This window comes from Peromyscus eremicus, chromosome 3, assembly GCF_949786415.1.
Source record: "Peromyscus eremicus chromosome 3, PerEre_H2_v1, whole genome shotgun sequence".
NCBI classification, from domain to species: Eukaryota; Metazoa; Chordata; class Mammalia; order Rodentia; family Cricetidae; genus Peromyscus; species Peromyscus eremicus.
The window spans coordinates 50611317-50628216 of NC_081418.1; the positions used below are offsets into that span (position 1 = coordinate 50611317).

The 16900-nt window shown below is 47.9% G+C and overlaps 1 protein-coding gene across 1 annotated transcript in view; it reads right to left on the minus strand.

Moving 5' to 3' along the window:
- Window positions 1–16900, minus strand: part of Slc37a3 (solute carrier family 37 member 3) — a 40196-nt gene that overhangs the window by 9897 nt on the left and 13399 nt on the right. Inside the window, exons 3-10 of the mRNA XM_059257019.1 lie at window positions 15915–16023; window positions 12192–12284; window positions 10611–10694; window positions 8470–8615; window positions 6510–6606; window positions 3954–4038; window positions 3019–3197; window positions 856–1024 (exon numbers count right to left, since the gene is read on the minus strand). Of these exons, the coding sequence (XP_059113002.1) occupies window positions 856–1024; window positions 3019–3197; window positions 3954–4038; window positions 6510–6606; window positions 8470–8615; window positions 10611–10694; window positions 12192–12284; window positions 15915–16023 (962 nt within the window). The remainder of the gene's footprint in view (window positions 1–855; window positions 1025–3018; window positions 3198–3953; window positions 4039–6509; window positions 6607–8469; window positions 8616–10610; window positions 10695–12191; window positions 12285–15914; window positions 16024–16900) is intronic.

The window sequence follows — 16900 nt, forward strand, 5'->3', positions numbered from 1 at the left end:
CACAGAATATGGCAGGTCTCGGGGTGTCTACATCACTGTTGGCTCTGGACCTTAGACTACCAACAGCTGAGTTCAGATATAATGTCCGTGTGCCACCTAAGGACCTACTGCGCAGTTCATGTGCTCAGGGTAGCTTGGACTTACTGTATCTGTGTGTAAATATTACAGAGAGAGACGGTAAGGTAGGGCCATAATGTGTAATCTGTTGGTCTTATTTAAAAGTTTATTATTTCCTTGTTTGTATTTCTGCCTATACCACAAAGCCACTGGTAAAATCTGTTACAGAACTAGGATTATACATATTTGCTAGCGCGTACAAAGTCCAGAGTTCAATCCCTAGCCTGGAAAAATAAACTAAATCGCTGTATACAGCAGGGCAATTGCAAACACACACACACACACACACACACACACACACACACACACACACACACACACACAAAGAAAAGGAAAATTCCTGCTCTTCCTTCCTCTCGTATCTGACAATCTACCCAGGAAGGTGCTGTGTTTGCTTCCTCGGCCAGAGACAGTGGGACAGTAGGAGGAAGCCAAAATGAACACATTCCCACTCCATCTTGAATCTCTCACAAAATCAGCTTCAAAGCCAAGCCACCCCTGAAAGCATACAAAGGGCTGCATTTAAAGAGATTCCCGAGTGCTCCCAAGACAAAAGGACTGATCCATCAACCCAAGACTAAGAAAAGACAGCCTATGAATCACAGCCGTCTCAGGCCGGCCTTCCTCTCTATGGACTTTTTGTTCTCACACAAGTTTGCGGGTTTACTGGTAGGATGGGTTGGGAGAGACGGCTGTGGAGCAAGCAGTAAAACTTCAAATGAAGCAAGATTTCCTAACTACGGAAGGAGGCGCACACGTGCGTACCTACAATGCCTCCGACATCGTACCAAATGGACAACTTGTCGGCTTCGGCTTCCTTCCACCCGAAGTTGTTGCTCAGATAAAAGGGCAGCCAGAAGAAGAAGGAGTAATTCACCAGCTTCAGGCAGGCGTAGGCCAGGGAGTACTGCAAGAAAAACACAGCTATCACCAAGCAGCAAACAGCACAGCATGATGACCTCCCTGACTTGACCCGGAAGCCCTCTTCTCTTTACTCCCACTGCTTTCTAAAAAAGGCCTGAAAATAAAAAAATCGCATACAGCTTTTTCTTAACTATCCCCAGTTTCTCTCCTATCATTTCTCTGGCAAAAGCAAGCCAGTGTTTGGAACTCACAAAGCAGTGCGCACTGTACCCACATTTCTTTATTCAGACAAAAGGTCCACGGTGTCCGTGCTGCCTACCCACATCAGCTACGGACAAATCAGCCTAGCAAACATCTCAGCTCATGCTGCAAGCAGTCAAGACTTTCGTGGTTCTCTTCCTACCAAGCTAATGCTGTAAATAAACTACGGAGAGTAATGTGACTCAGTCACAGAAAGACATCACCCTGAGGACCACTTTCATATCAGAGCTTCCGAAAAGCCCTACATCCCACAAAGGAGAGCATCTCTGGTGGGCCAAAAAGGAAGGGATGTGCTCAGGACTGGCCTCCTGGCTCTCTTTGAAAGAGAGCTGCCTTAAGTGGGTGATGGCTGAGACTCCTGTATCCAACACATTATTACCAGGAAACCCTGACTATTAGCATCAAAGGGAAGGCGGAGGCAGAGGGCTGACTTCAAAGGGTGTCTGGCTAGCACACTCCTGCCCCTGAGCGTCAGCTATTCCCCAGGTGCCCCTTGTTTTAAAAGAGCTTCCCTGACAGGGCAGCAGCCACCCCGTAGAGAGCCAAATCTCACCCAGCAGAGCTCTGCCTACAGCCTGCCACAAAGACAGAGGAGGCAGTGGCGGCGGTGGCGGCGGCGGCGGCGGCGGCGGGTTAACTAGCCTTCCTTTCCGCCCTGCCCCTGCTGGAGAACAATGGCTTAGGAAGTACAAAGGAACCAGCAAATGAGTTTCTTGTTTGGTCACAACAAACCCAAGTTCTGTCTCAACCAAAGCAACTACCAGCCAAACACTTCAATAACTGAAATTCAGACAGGCTCTTCCTCAGAACAGGGCCACACGCAGCGGAGCTTCCCTAACACTAGTCTTGATTCAAGCATCACAGGGGTGTGTTGCACTGACACTGGACTGACACTGGACTACCTGTCGGGAGGGCTAGGCTTTTTAGCAGAGGCACAGGCGGAAGGGAGCTGCCAGGGACAGAACAGGATGGCCTGCGGACTGACTCAAAAGTGGGGGTGGGGGAAACACATAAGCATCGTGAAAACAAGGTGACAAGAGCAGGTGCTTCGTCCACTACACAGAGCCAGTGTTCTAGACCCAGGCAAGACGGGTGTCATCTCCATCCCACAGGAAGGGGAACTGAGTCACAGGATGGGTTGGGTGACTTACCCAGGTCTCACAGAAAGTTAGTGGGGCAAGCTGGAAACACAAACTAGGCCTCTTAACTTCCACTCCAGTGGTAGGGCACCCAAAACATCAAGACAGACAGACTGCCGCAGAAGGGGTTCGGCTCAGACGGAGGTTTTCCTGACTGCAAAGTTGTGGAGATACTGGGATGCGTTACCAAGATGCTGAGTGTCTGTCCTGGACAGGGTGACTCCCTACTCCCTGGGATGACCAGTAGTCACAAATGAGGCAGGGTGACTCCCTACTCCCTGGGATGACCAGAAGTCACAAATGAGGCAGATAGTGAACCGTTCAAACCCTTCTTGGTCCACGTGAGTTCAACAGACTCAAAACACATATTTAAAAACTTGTCATTTTTGCCTTTGGAGTTGCATGCTAGATCAGGGTCAGCAGGTTCACGGGTCACATCTGGCCATGCCCATCTGCAGCTTCTGTGTGCTACAGAGTCAAGGGATTAAACTAAGATTTTTCAGTTCCCCCAGAGCTACAAATATTCAGTCATCATGGCTATCAGGGAAGCGGAGGGATGCTACACAATCTCAAAATATGCCGGTCAAATGAAGGCAGCTTCCCTGGTCGGCTGAGGAAGGAGACGGGGAGTCCTTACCGGTATGACTCCAGGGAGACAGCAAGCCTGGTGAAAACTTATTGCCGTCACTTGGGTGGCAGCCCCGTCCTCTTGGATGGAATAATTTGGCTCATATCCATCTTCATCTTCAGCACCACTAATGAGGGGCCTGTGTGAATCTTCCTCCGAGCTTTCTTCTGCCTCAATACTTGGGAGACCTAGGACAGCACCAACAGTGACCATTTACAGAGCACCACCTGTGCGCCTAGCCCTGCGTCAGGCTTCGCATACATCACCGCTTACAGAGCAGATGCTGTTTTTATTTTCCTTGTGTAGAAGACCCAGCTAAGGTCCAGAGACCAAGGACAAGCAGAGCCAATTAAGGCCCCAGAGCCTGTCACTCAAAGCTCAGAAGAGCTGCACACCCGTCTGCTCCTGTGGCTTCACTTGTACACATTCCATATTTAACCACAAGAAAATATAAAACTGGATCAGTTTCTAAAGGAAAAGAATCCAGTCTCAAGATGTTACATTTTTTTTTGTTTGTTTGTTTGTTTGTTTTTCGAGACAGGGTTTCTCTGTGTAGCTTTGCGCCTTTCCTGGATCTCCCTCTATAGCCCAGACTGGCCTCGAACTCACAGAGATCCATCCGCCTGCCTCTGCCTCCCAAGTGCTGGGATTAAAGGCGTGGGCCACCACCGCCGGCAGATGTTACACTCTTAGCCAGTGTCTCAGTTACATAAATCGTCTACAAATGTTCGGTTCTCCCTGCACTCATGTGAGCCTCACTCCTTTAAACACCTGCAGTGGTAACAGACTTGGCTGTGACCGGACAGGATGCACAGAGGGAAACTGTTCCTTTAATGCCCTCAGAGCAGCGTGCAGCCTTCCTCCAGGAATCCCTTTCCTGTCCTTGGGCTTCCTCAGCTCCTAACAGTGAGGTATTCTGAACGGAAGAGACGGCTTCTCCTCACCGATTTCTTCTGGTGACACCAGTAGTCCAAAGAAGATGACGACCCCGCCAGCAAACTGCACAGACGCCGTCACCAGAAAGGCATACTGGAGGAGGAGAGAGATGGCTGAGGTGGTTCTTACACAGAGGGGTCGTCACCGCTGTGTTCATTAGACACACGGGGGGGGGGGGGGTGTCGGACAGGAAAGGCAGGGGACGGGGAGGACTTCAGTACCCGGGGCTTCCAGGCTGGGCACCATGCCAACTTTCTTACATGTGACTCTCCACTGCATTTCCCTAAGGACACGGTGAGGCTCACAGAGGACCGTGAGGGTCCCCTGGATACTAAGTGTCACTATTAGGATTGAGAAATCAGGATTAGCCCCCAAATCTCAATCTTTTCAAACTCCTACAAAGACATAACATCTGCCCTCGAAGGTATTATATCCAGCTGAGGGGATTAACCAATACCCAACACAATACGAAAGGGTGGCATGAAGCTAAATGAACAGGAAGACCCAGCCCGAGTGGAAACAGAGGATTCAAGAGGAATCAGGTAAAAGCAGGCTGACACGTGAGATGATGTTGTTTAGGGACACGGTGGAGAATCACCTCCTGGGCACAACAGCCGCAGAGGTGCTGGCACCCTGGGGATGAGATGGCCGTTCCCGGCATGCCCAGGACCACAGGGAAGAGAACTGCCACCCACGGGAGGCGGAGGCCGGGATGAAAGGCTCAATGGCCAGGCTGTACAGCCGTCTTAATGATACAGACAATGAGACAGGATTTTTAAACAACTGAACAACAAAATTAAAGGCGTATTTCCAGATGCTAGATCCAGGAGCAGCACAGGGGTGAGTGAACTTCACACTTGAACCCATTAGTACAATCCAGGTGTGGCAGACGTAAAAAGTCTAGGGAAAAAAGGTGACAGATGATGGGCTTCACCTGGACCAAAATACCTACTCTCTGAGGAGCAACTTACTTTAGTCACTTAGGTTTCTAACTGGCAATCTAGTCAAGAAAATAAGATGACGGTGTGGAGTAAACCCCTTCTGCCCGATCTCTTCCCAACCCATCCATCTCTCGATTGCCGAACATATAAACGTTGCCGTATGGTTTTTGTTCTCCAGGGACCGTCAGGAAACATACAAATAGTTTTTGTTCTCCAGGGACCGTCAGGAAACACACAAGCTAATGCGACCATCATCACTCTTCCTTTCTCCAAATGGCATCTCGGGGCACACGGCTTGGCCTGCCTGCGGTCTGCGAGATCTTCCCAGTGTCTTGATCTCTTGAGTTAGAGGTTCTGATCCCAAAGTCACAGCTGCATGGACAGCATCCTCCAACAGGTACATCAGAGTTTAAATACGTCCCTGTCAGCTGACATTTAACGTCAAGCTTTGGCTCTGATACACTGTGTTGTGGTAACTGCAGATAACACTTGATGTACACGGGTGTGCACATTCACGGGTGCCGACACTTCCCAGAGGTGGACCAGCCTGGTCAGAACTGCCGTAACCTGACAGACATTGCCAACAACAGCCATGGCCATTGCTTCACTACCTCAAGATCACAACAGCTTACCAACCTGTATTTTACCAAACTAGTAAACACACAATATAGTCTTTCTGTCGTTCCCTTATTTACTTACACACCCAGCACTGTAACAGAGCCAGTGCGCCCAGCTTCTTGCTCTGTTGGCTTTAGGGACCGTGTTCTGGGAGAGTTTGACTTCTGGCATCACTTAGACTCCTAAGGATATTTGGGATGGATGCCTAGGGCTTCTTGGCCGTTTGATTCCTCAGGAATTCAAAGTAGTTAAAACAATGCAAATAATTGGCAACATCTTGTTATGATACTCCCAAAGGCTCAGAGGTCAGAAAGGTGACTGTCTTTATTCCTCTTTTGGCGTGAACAGGCTTACTTCAATTTGAGCCTGCTGGGGATCCACTACACCACCCTATTCAGAGTCTGCCAAATACTCAGCAGACTGAACATGCCCCACCCCCACAGGCTTCCTCCCATCTGCATGGACTTTAGTTGGCTGTGTACCTGGAGATGGCTCTCCACACCCACAATGGACTGCCGAGGCACACACCCACTGTCGCTCAGTACTCATAATTTTATCATCTTTTCCCTTTTATATAACATTCTTTTTTTTTGGTTTTTCAAGACAGGGCTTCTCCATGTTGTGTTGGTGCCTGTCCTGATCTCGCTCTGTAGACCAGGCGGCTGGCCTCGAAATCACAGAGATCCGCCTGGCTCTGCCTCCCGAGTGCTGGGATTAAAGGTGTGTGCCACAGCCCCCAGCTTGCATTACATTCTTGAAAGACTTCCATGCTGGGCGTTCCACTTGAGTGTCCATCACACAGCCCAAGGCCCCTGCAAACCAAGTTAGCTTCCTTCTGTCAATAACAACATCACACGCTGTGGCCCCTTCCTGCCAGGCATGGTGGCGCATGCCTGTAATCATAGCACTTGGACAGAGGAAAGAGGATAAGGAGTAGTTCAAGGTCACCCTGGATTAAACAGCAAGAGCAAGTGTACACATACCAACCGTGAAAGAAACACCCACCTCATAGCCATACTGCAGAACAGATGAAGCCAGGCACGCTCCCAAAATATTGCCCACTGAAGCACAGGCACTCCAGAGGCCAAAGACAACTCCTCGGCTAGAACAACAATGGAAAAACCAAGACAATGCATCAGGGGTTCTAGGTGCAGACAAATGAAAAATGGCCAGAACAGTAAAGATGTGCACTACAAAGAATCAACACTCTAGTTAAAGTTTTGAAAACTATACGATAAAACCAGATTCTTCTAAGATTTAATGATAATAAATTTTCATTTGGGGTTAGACGCTGAATGCAGAGGCGGAGCACTTGCACAGCAATAGTGAAGTCTTAAGAACTGAAGAAAAAAAAAGAATTGAAGAAAAGAAGCCAGGTATAGTGGCTAACGCCTCTGATCCCTGCACTTGGAAGGCTAGGGTCGGATTGCAGCAAGTTCAAGGCACCCATGCTACATGGCAGGACCCTGTCTCAAGAAAAACAAACAAAAAAAGATGAAAAGCTCCAATACTATAAAAATACTAAAACCCATCAAGGGGGTCATGGAGCGGGCAAGTAAGCAAGCCAGGACCTAGGTGCATGACTCAGAAGAATCTGGCCTATGAGAACAGGGATTTTTTTTTTTCCCAGCACTCCCAATCTCAGCGGACTCCGTGGATTACTGTTAAGGTTCCCAAGAAGTCAGAGTCTAAAGCAGTACTGGCCCGACTTGTCTCACTGCAGCTGCTTCTTTAACATCAGTCTGCCAGGCCCTTGTGAGGCCAGAGCAAGAGGATTACAAGTTCAAGACCAGCCTGAGTTCTAGAGTGAGACCCCACCCCACAGGCTTCCTCCCATCTGCACGGACTTTAGTTGGCTGTGTAACTGGAGATGGAAGGTCCCTTCAGAGGCTCTCCATACCCACGATGGACCACTGGCAGCTGGGCTGCCGAGGCACACACTCACTCTCGCTCAGTACTCATAATTTTATCATCTTTTCCCTTCTTGCATTACATTCTTGAAAGACTTCCATGCTGGGCATTCCACTTGAGCGTTAGTGTCCATTACATAGCCCAAGGCTCCTGCAAACCAAGTTAGCTTCCTTCTGTCAATAACATCACACGCTGTGGCCCCTTCTTGCCAGGCATGGTGGCGCACGCCTGTAATCATGGCACTCGGGAGGCAGAGCCAGGCGGATCTCTGTGAGTTTGAGGCCAGCCAGGTCTACAGAGCAAGATCCAAGACAGGCACCAAAACTACACAGAGAAACCCTGTCTCGAAAAACAAAAAACAAAAACCACAAAGCAAGCCTGGATCCTTCGACTTTTCATCCTGTGCATTCAGCATGCCTTCTTCAGGGATGGCGTGGAGGATTGATTCATCAGCAGGCACCTTCCTTCCTCCTGCAGCCCACCCACACCACACATGCCAAGTCCAACATACTCTAACATGAAGGTTGAGGGGTAGGGAGGTGCTGTAAGCCCCAAATCGTGGCAACTTCTGAATTGGAGCCCTCTTTTAGTGACCTTAGACATGTCACATGGATACCTTTTTCTTCTGTACTAGCATTATCTTCTACATGCTACACACGTGCTCTACTAATGGGCAATGTCCCCAACCTTCAAGGCTGAGTTTCCTTACTGTTACTGCAATGATAAGGAAACCACAGAGTCTCAAAATCCAGCAAAGGAAGCTAAACTCAAAGGAACATGCATAATGGATGGCATTCGGATGGGACTATTAGTTTCTAAAGGAGAGAGGCGTAAGAAGAATGAACTGGGAAGTACAGCCTTAGCAATGTGCCTCACTGGGTGTCTATAGACCATCACAGAGGTCCACAACACACTCTGCCGTGGACCTCCTATCCCAGAACTGCTCTGTCTAAAACAGAGACAAGATGAGGCGTGCTCTAAAGCACCCAGTTCACAGAGTTTGAGCAGACTCAGCGACCCAACATCAGTGCAGCCAGAGGAAGGAGCGGCATACCCAGCTTTCCCAAACCAGTTGCCCATCACAGCAACCACGCAGGGCCAGCCAGTGGACTGCAGCAGGCCGTTCACGATCCACAGGCCACAGTAAAGCCACTTGTTGTAGAAGCACAGCCATTCCGTAAGGGTGCCGAAGACAAACACCTTCAAGAGAAGGAGAAAAGGGGACATGTGGCGTCACACAGACACTTTCAATACACCCAACTGCTTTTCAGGACACACGAAAAACATAGTTGTGGGGTGGGCAAATGGCTCAGTGGGTAAGTATGCTTGCTATGAAAGCATGAAGACACAAGTTCCAATCCCTTTTAAAACTTGAGTGTAGTCTTATGTACCCTTGTAAGCCCAGTGCTATGTGGGATGCAAACAGAAAAATTACTGGGGCTCACTGGATGCCAGCCAAGCTCCGGGTTCAGTGAAAGACCCTGCCTTAACAAAATAAGGTGGAGAGTGAGAGAGCAAAACTCACAATGTCCTCCACTGGCTTCTGTATGAGCACACCTGCAGGACACGCGCGCGCGCGCGCGCGCGCACACACACACAACACTTCCTTCAACTTGAATCTTCCATTTTCCATCTGCTCCCTCACCCCTCTGGGAATGGCAATCTCCAGAAGGCCGAAGCACTACACGAACCCACATGTGCACACTGGGTCAGGACAGAAGCAGGCACTGAGCACCAGGACTGTCCCATGTAAGCCAGATGTTGCTATGGCAGCTACCAAGTTCACTGACTTAAGTGAATCCTATCTATCATCTGCTGAATTATTCAACAGCTTCTATCATGTGCCTGGTTTTTTCCAGGCATTTTCTCAAAGGGACATTTTATTTGCAGTCGAAGTCTATTTTGAGAAGACTTGGCATGGGTAAGTAGAATACTGTCAGATCTCAGTTGTAAATTCTAGAATAAGCACAACTACAAGGAGAGAAAAATGGTCAATGGTTGCCCAGCAGCTGCAGGAAGAGACAGAGGTAGTCACTCAACCACGCTTGTTTGCAGAGACAAGACCACATACCTACAGGGTTTATATATACGTCTGAATGTTTTTAAATATTAAAAAAGTAGGTATATAAGTGCAGCTCACTGGCTTACAAATAAAGTGCTTTGATTTCTAAAACTTTAAAAAATGGCAGACATTGAAAAACTGAAATAATCAGAATCTGACTAAAGTCCAGGAGTTGATTCACTCGGTAAGAACCCTCACTGGCAGTAACCATGGCCGACTCGGAGGCTGCCGCACAGCAGCTCACGTGTCAGGTGCCATTCCAAACGGCCCTCAGACAGACAGACACACAGGACCCTCACTGCACCCGCAGGAGAAGGGGATCTGCACATCCCCTTTGCAAAAGAGGAAGGGGAAACACTGGAGAATCCGGGTCAGAAAACAGGAGAACGAGGCGCAGGCTGAGGCTGTCCCAGGCTAGGGTCTGTGGGCTCACTCCGGAAAGCAAGACTGAAGCCTACGCACAGACAAAGGGGGAAAGTGTGAGCCAGAGCCTGGAAGAGGCCATGAGTGAGTCCTGTCAGAGAGGGGCAGAGCCAAGGGGGGTCACCTGGCCACACGAGGGCCATTTGAGGCCAGAAGAATGAGAATAAAAAGCGCTGGATAGAAACAGCGGCCGGGTCAGGGAATCAGAATGTGTTAGTCTGTCTGCGGCCAAGGCAGGCGGGCAAGCGAGCATGATTGGCAGGCAGCCCGAGACCAGGCTGAAGAGAGCCAACACTATGCTGTTTATCCAGGCTATGGGAATCAAGGATGACAGGATTCTTGCTTTAAAAAGATGCGTCTCAGCAAAAGACACACAGGAAGAAACACGAAGACCAGTCTCATTCCTGCACCCCGGATGGAGATGAAAGGGCTGACTAAGAGTCTAGAACATCTCATCAAAGTAGTAGCAACTGCTTATTTTTAAATTTTAGTCACCATTAGTGTGTTTATGATACGCACGTGTGAGTGGGGTACACGCATGCCAGAGTGCACTCATGGAGGTCAGGGGACAACTTTTAGGCGTGTCTCTCCACCCACTGTGGGGTCAGGGGACGGACGTTAGTTAGGTCACCAGGTTTGCTCCTTGAGCCCCTAAGCCATCTGGACAGCCCAGTAATAACCACTATAACCATAAAAATCTTCCAACTTACCACAAATGCAGAGGAACACATGCCGAAGGACAGAACCCATCGCAAATTCAGCCGGTCCCCAATGATGCCACTGATGAAGAGGCCCTGGAAAGAGAGCATTTCACGTGACACCTCTAAATGGGATCGGTCTGAACTGGAAGCACACGTGACCAGTGAGGCAAACTAAAGAGAGGGACTGGAAAAAACCAAACCTTACTCACAGGTCTGCGTGAACTGTCTGTAACATTGTACTGCCAACATTCTGCAGGAGAGGACAAAGCGAGCCCCCGGACATGTTCCATTTTCTAGGTGAGCTGGATTAAGTAGTGGCTCTGAGCCTTCCTGCAGGATTCTCTGAGCCATGAGCACTTGGGGTTAAGAAATGTCCCCACGCGCGCGCGCAGTCTGGCACAGGACAGAGGTTACGATGCACCCCAACTGCCTGTGCCTCTTTAGGTTTCCGGAGATCACAAAGCAAGGAGGATGGGAAGGCTGGGAGGGCAATGACCAATGAGAGACACAAGTGGCCGACCTTCCACTCTCCTGCCAGTGCCCAGCAGGAAGTAAATACTGAGATCAGTCCAGACCTTGAGGGCAACACACCTTAGGTTTCTGCCACAAATGTCTAAAATGAGTAACTGTCTTGACCTCAAACTTAAATTGACGTAGGACCAACTATTTCCAATAAACTGAGTGCCTTAATAACACAGAACCCTCAGGTGACAAGCATCACAGGTGTCTGTCCCTCCACACTGGAGGCTCAGCAGACAAGCATCAGACTCAGTGGTCTGCACACGCCACAAGAGCCTGTGCAATTTGTGAGTAAGAGGCCAATGGAAAACTCTCCATTCTCTTTCCGATAAGGGAGCCAATTGCTGCTGTATTACTCCAGAAAGCACAAGGCCTGGAAGCCGCAGAAGGAAAGGCAGGTCCACAAAAGAACCATTTGGGGCTAGAAAGATGGCTCAGTGGTTAGGAGTACTGGTTGCTTTTCCAGCATTTGGCTCACAGAACTCACATGGTGGATCAAAATGTCTGGTTTCAGGGGATCTGATGCCTGTTTCACCTCTACAGACACCAAGCACACATGTGGTGTATAGATATACGTGTAGGCAAAATGCCCATACACATAAATAATAAAAAAAAAAAAAATCTATCTACCAAGTGTGGTACAGCATGTCTTTAATTCAGGACTTGGGAGGCAGAGGCAAGAGGGTCTTTGTGAGTTTGAGGCCAGCCTGGTTTACAGAGCCAGCTCTAGGACAGCCAGAGCAACACAGAGAACCTGTCTCAAAAAAACAAAAACAAAACAATAATAATTTTTTTAAAAAGATCTGATGAGGGAGTGGGGAGGTCAGTCACGGGACAGCATGTGTCTAGGCACAGCCCTGGGTTTGATTCTCAGCACCACAATAAAAAATAAATTTTCAGCCAGGTGTCATGGCGCACACCTTTAATCCCAGCACTCAGGAGGCAGAGGCGGGTAGATCTCTGTGAGTTCGAGGCCACCCTGGGCTATCTTGAAAAATAAAACAAAACAAAAATTTAAGTAGTTATTTAAAAACAAAGACAAACAAAAACTCCATTAATTTAAAAACTTACCACAGCATAGGAGAACAAAAAAACAGTATCTAGTGTTCCAAGGAAAAGAGTGGCTTCCTCTGTGCTGGGGAACAAATGGTTGCTGCTCCAGATCTGCAGAAACATAGAACCAGTCATCTGCTGTGACCTTAGTACCAACTCCTCTCAACCACTTCCCACCCATCTGCATCCACCACCATCCCACACAACCCTGGCGGCGAAGAACAGGGGTGACCTCTAGTAAGAACACAGGCACACATGTGCACACAAGGAAAGGGGCGTACCCCAGTCAGAGTCCCCATGTGAAAAGCTGCATGCTTTCAAAAGGCCAGCTCTGACAAGGACCTGCTGCTACTTCTAGTGCATTGAGGATGCTCCTTAGTCCACCCTTCTCTTAAGTCAACACACTGAGATGCTGGTGAGCACGTCAGCTCAGTAAGACTAGGCGGCGTGTACAAAGGCAGGCATTTAGAAGAAGTAAGTTCTGACTGTACTAAATATTCAGGAATTAGAAACTGTATGCACCTCCACCCAGGAAAGCCATGTTTTATATACTTTAAAAACAACATCCTGACTTGGAGAGATGGCTCAGCAATTAAAAGCACTGGCTGCTCATTTGGAGGATCCAAATTCCATTCCCAGCACCCACATGGTGGCTCACAACCATCCATAAATCCATTCCAGAGGACCTGATGCCCTCTCCTGGCCTCCATTGAAATCAGGAACACAAGTATACACACGCAAGCATAGCACTCACACACATAATTTTTTTTTTTTAATTAATAAAAAAAATTGAACAAAAACAGCTTCCTGGATCAGCAGCTGCCTGGAGCTACAGGAAGACTTGACTGCAAATAAACACAGGAGAGTTTTGGGCAGGACACAGCTCTGCTCGAGAGCTACGGCAGAGGTTACATTGCCTACTTTAGACTATTAAAGAGAAACTTTACTATTGGCAGTATTATTTTTTAAGATTTATTTTTAGAGTCAGCAAGGTAGTTCACAGGCGTGATCCAGACCACCTGAGTTCAATCTCCAAGACCCAACGGTGGAAGGAGAAAGTGGTCTCCAGAAACTGTCCTCTGATTTCTCTACATATGTGCTGTGGCATGCACATGCCCACAGTATACACACACAATAAATAAATGTAATTTTCAAAATTAAAGATTCATTTTTATTTCTACCCCACTTCGGGGTGGGGGCATGCATGTGTGTACACATGTAAGTGTAGGTGCCTATGGAGGCCAGAGGCATCGGAGCTCCTGACAATGTAATTACCAGTAGCTTCGAACTGCCTGACCCGGGTGATGAGACCCGAGGGGCCTCTGCAAGGACAAGCGTTCTTAACTGTTGAGCATCCTTCCAGCCCCAAAATAATGGTTTTTTTTTTTGTTGTTTTTTTTTAATGTGCATTGGTGTTTGGCCATGGGTGTCGGCTCCCCTGGAACTGGAGTTATGGATAATTGTGAGCTGCCATGTGGGTGCTGGGAATTGAACTCAGGTCCTCTGGAAGACCAGTCAGTGCTCTGAACCACTGAGCCATCTCTCCAGCACCAAAATATTGTATCTTTAACAGAAGGTAAAATCCTGAGGACTGGTGGTGTAACTCAGGAAAAAAGCTGGATTTAAACTAATTTCCCAATTTCTGCCTTGGGTCAGAGTGTGGGTATCAACAGAATGGGTCTGTAAAGAAACACAAAGCTCTCTCTACAGGGCATGCCAGAAGCTGATTTCTGTAGAGCCAATCAATCAATCCATCCAAACTGCAAAATCAGCAGTTCTGCAGAAAAAGGATAGTAACACCTACTGTGCCGTCAGTTAGAGTAAAATAAATACCTACAGGGCTGTGGGGTGGAGCGCCTGCCTAGTACAGATGAGATCCTGGATTCGATCCCCAGCACCCGGATGGATGGATGGATTAACCAGCAAGCAAGCAAAAGAGTCAGTATTATTACATAAGAGCTAATAATGTGAATGGCTACCACCAAAAAGAGTCAACCCGGGCCTAAGGTGGCTCTTCTTAGTAAAGCCTGCTCACAAGGCAGACCCCTAAGCATCAGACAGCCCTAACCAGACTAGGGAAGGTTCCTACCATTTCCCAGCAAGCACTCACTCTCTGCACCCAGCAACCCTGAACCCCGCTTTCCTGAGATCCTGGAATTTTAATATGTGTTACATAGAGGGGGTCTGTATATCCAACCCCAATAAAAACCCTGGGTATGAATCTCCAAGGGGCTTCCCAGGTAGACAGCAATTCACAAATGCTGTGTCACAGGCTCTGGGAGGGAACCTGGTTTCCTGCAGGCGTCACGCTGGGCACCTTTCCGTTTGCTAATTTCACTTCCTGTCCTTTTCCCACAATAAATCACACATGCTGAGTGCTCTAAGTACTCCACTAACCTATCAGACCTGGGGTGGTCTAGGGGCCCCGCCAACCCACAATCCCAAAATACAAATCCCAGCTTTCTGGATGCGGAACAGACTGCACCTGGTTCCCACACTGGGGGCTCAAGTGTCACTAAACCACATCTGGAGGCGCAAAGATGTTTCGCCTAAACAAAAGAAACGAGGGGCTGAAAAAGAAAAAAAAAAAAAAGAAACGAGGGGCTGGCTAGGACTTCAGTCTCCAGGACCCACATGGTGGAAAGAACCGACCTCTGAACAAACACTCAAAACACACAAAGAAAGAAATAAAATTCATTCTTTAAAAAAAGAAAGAAAGAAAGAAAGAAAGAAAGAAAGAAAGAAAGAAAGAAAGAAAGAAAGAAAGAAAGAAAGAAAGAAAAGAAAAGAAAAAGGTATTTTACTCATCCCAAAGGGAAGGGCAAAATTTTGGCAGAAAATGGGTGAAGAGGGGCTGGAGAGATGGCTCATCAGCTAAGAGTACTTACTGCTCTTTCAGAGGACTAGATTTCACTTCTCAACACCTACATGGGGCAGCTCGTACCCTCCAGCTCCTGAGAATCCAATGCTCTCTTCTGGCCTCTGGGTATGTATGTACACCTATGTGCATTTGTGCACAGCACGCGCGCGCGCACACACACACACACACACACACACACACACACACACCCTTTTTTTTTTTTTTTTTTAAGGAGAGTTACTTTTAAAAAAAGAAAAAAAAGTAGATGGCTATATGGCTGGCGCACGCCTTTAATCCCAGCACTCAGGAGGCAGAGGCAGGCGGATCTCTGTGAGTTTGAAGCCAGCCTGGTCTACAGAGTGAGTTCTAGGACAGTCAAGACTAAGTACATAGAGAGATCCTGTCTCAAAAAAAAAAAAAAGAAAGAAAGAAAGAAAGAAAGAAAGAAAGAAAGAAAGAAAAAGGAAGGAGGAGGAGGAGGGAGAGAGACAGAGAAAAGAGGAGAGGAGAGAAGAAAGGGAGAAAAGGAGGGAGGGAGAGAGGGAGGGAGGGAGGGAGGGAGGGAAAGGAAAAGGTGCAAGACTAGACAAAAACTAAAAATGAAAAATCAATCAATCAGTCAAAGGGAGAAATGCACACAGCACTTGTGGGATCTCAATGAAGCCAGAACTGTGTGACTTCACAACAGTGAGACACAAGGTGACGGGCTAGGTGCCTAGGCTGAATCTGAAGGTTCTGAACTTACAACCTCTGAAGCTCGTACCCGAGGACACAGTAAGTTGTTTCAGAGTCCTGATCAGATGATGGGAAAAGAACTTAAGAACTGCTAAGGGTGGACACGGAGGAAGCCCTTCTTAGCTCCATCCCCGCACTCTGCGTACCTCTGCAGGCAGGTCAAAGGATGTGTTAAAAGCACTTGGGGTCCACTGCTTGGAAATGCTGACTTTGACGTTGCTGAATGTTTTTCTTGACGCATGGAGCAAAGAATAGCTGCAAAACACAGAGAGAACAGAACTAAATGAGAAGCAAAGAAAACAGCACTCAAAAATCAAACCTGCACATTCATTTTACTCAAGTTTGGAAGCTTTACAAACAGGAAAAGCATTTGCTGCTTTGTAAAAGGTAAAAGCTGCTAATTAAGGCAGGCTCCGCTGGGGCTGGAGAGGTGGCTCAGTGGTTAAGAGCATTGCTGTTCTTTCAGAGGACCCACATGGCAGCTCACAACTGTTTGTAACTCCAGTTCCGAGAAGATAAAACACCCTCACACAGACATACACACAGGCAAAACACCAATGCACATAAAATAAAAATAAATAAATGTTTAAAAAGACAGGCTCTACTAACTAAGTGGTGCTAATGCATGCCTTTAATCCCAGCTCTGAGAAGGTAGAGGCAGTCAGATCTTTGAGTTCAAGACCAGCCCGCTCTACAGAGCAAGTTCGAGAACAGCCAGGGCTACACAGAGAAACCCTGTCTTGAAAGAGAGAGAAAAATACTTGTCTTCCTTTTGATTTCATTGTTTGTATATAACTTATCTTGGCACTGGATGTGGCACACCTACCTTAGGGCTCGGTGCCAGTTCTGGAAAGCATGAGTCATTCCCTGCCACCCCCATCTCACACAAATGGGGAGCCCTAAGCCAGGCTGTCAAAATGACCTAGCAACTCTTAGAAGACGACAGAACCTCTTTCCTAATTTATTCTCGGAGGGGGCAATCAACAGGTACAGTGCCATCTATAAAGAGTGACAGAGCTGGGGAGGCAGAGCCAGGCGGATCTCTGTAAGTTCGAGGCCAGCCTGGTCTACAGAGTGAGTTCCAGGAAAGGCGCAAAGCTACACAGAGAAACCCTGTCTCGAAAAACCAAAA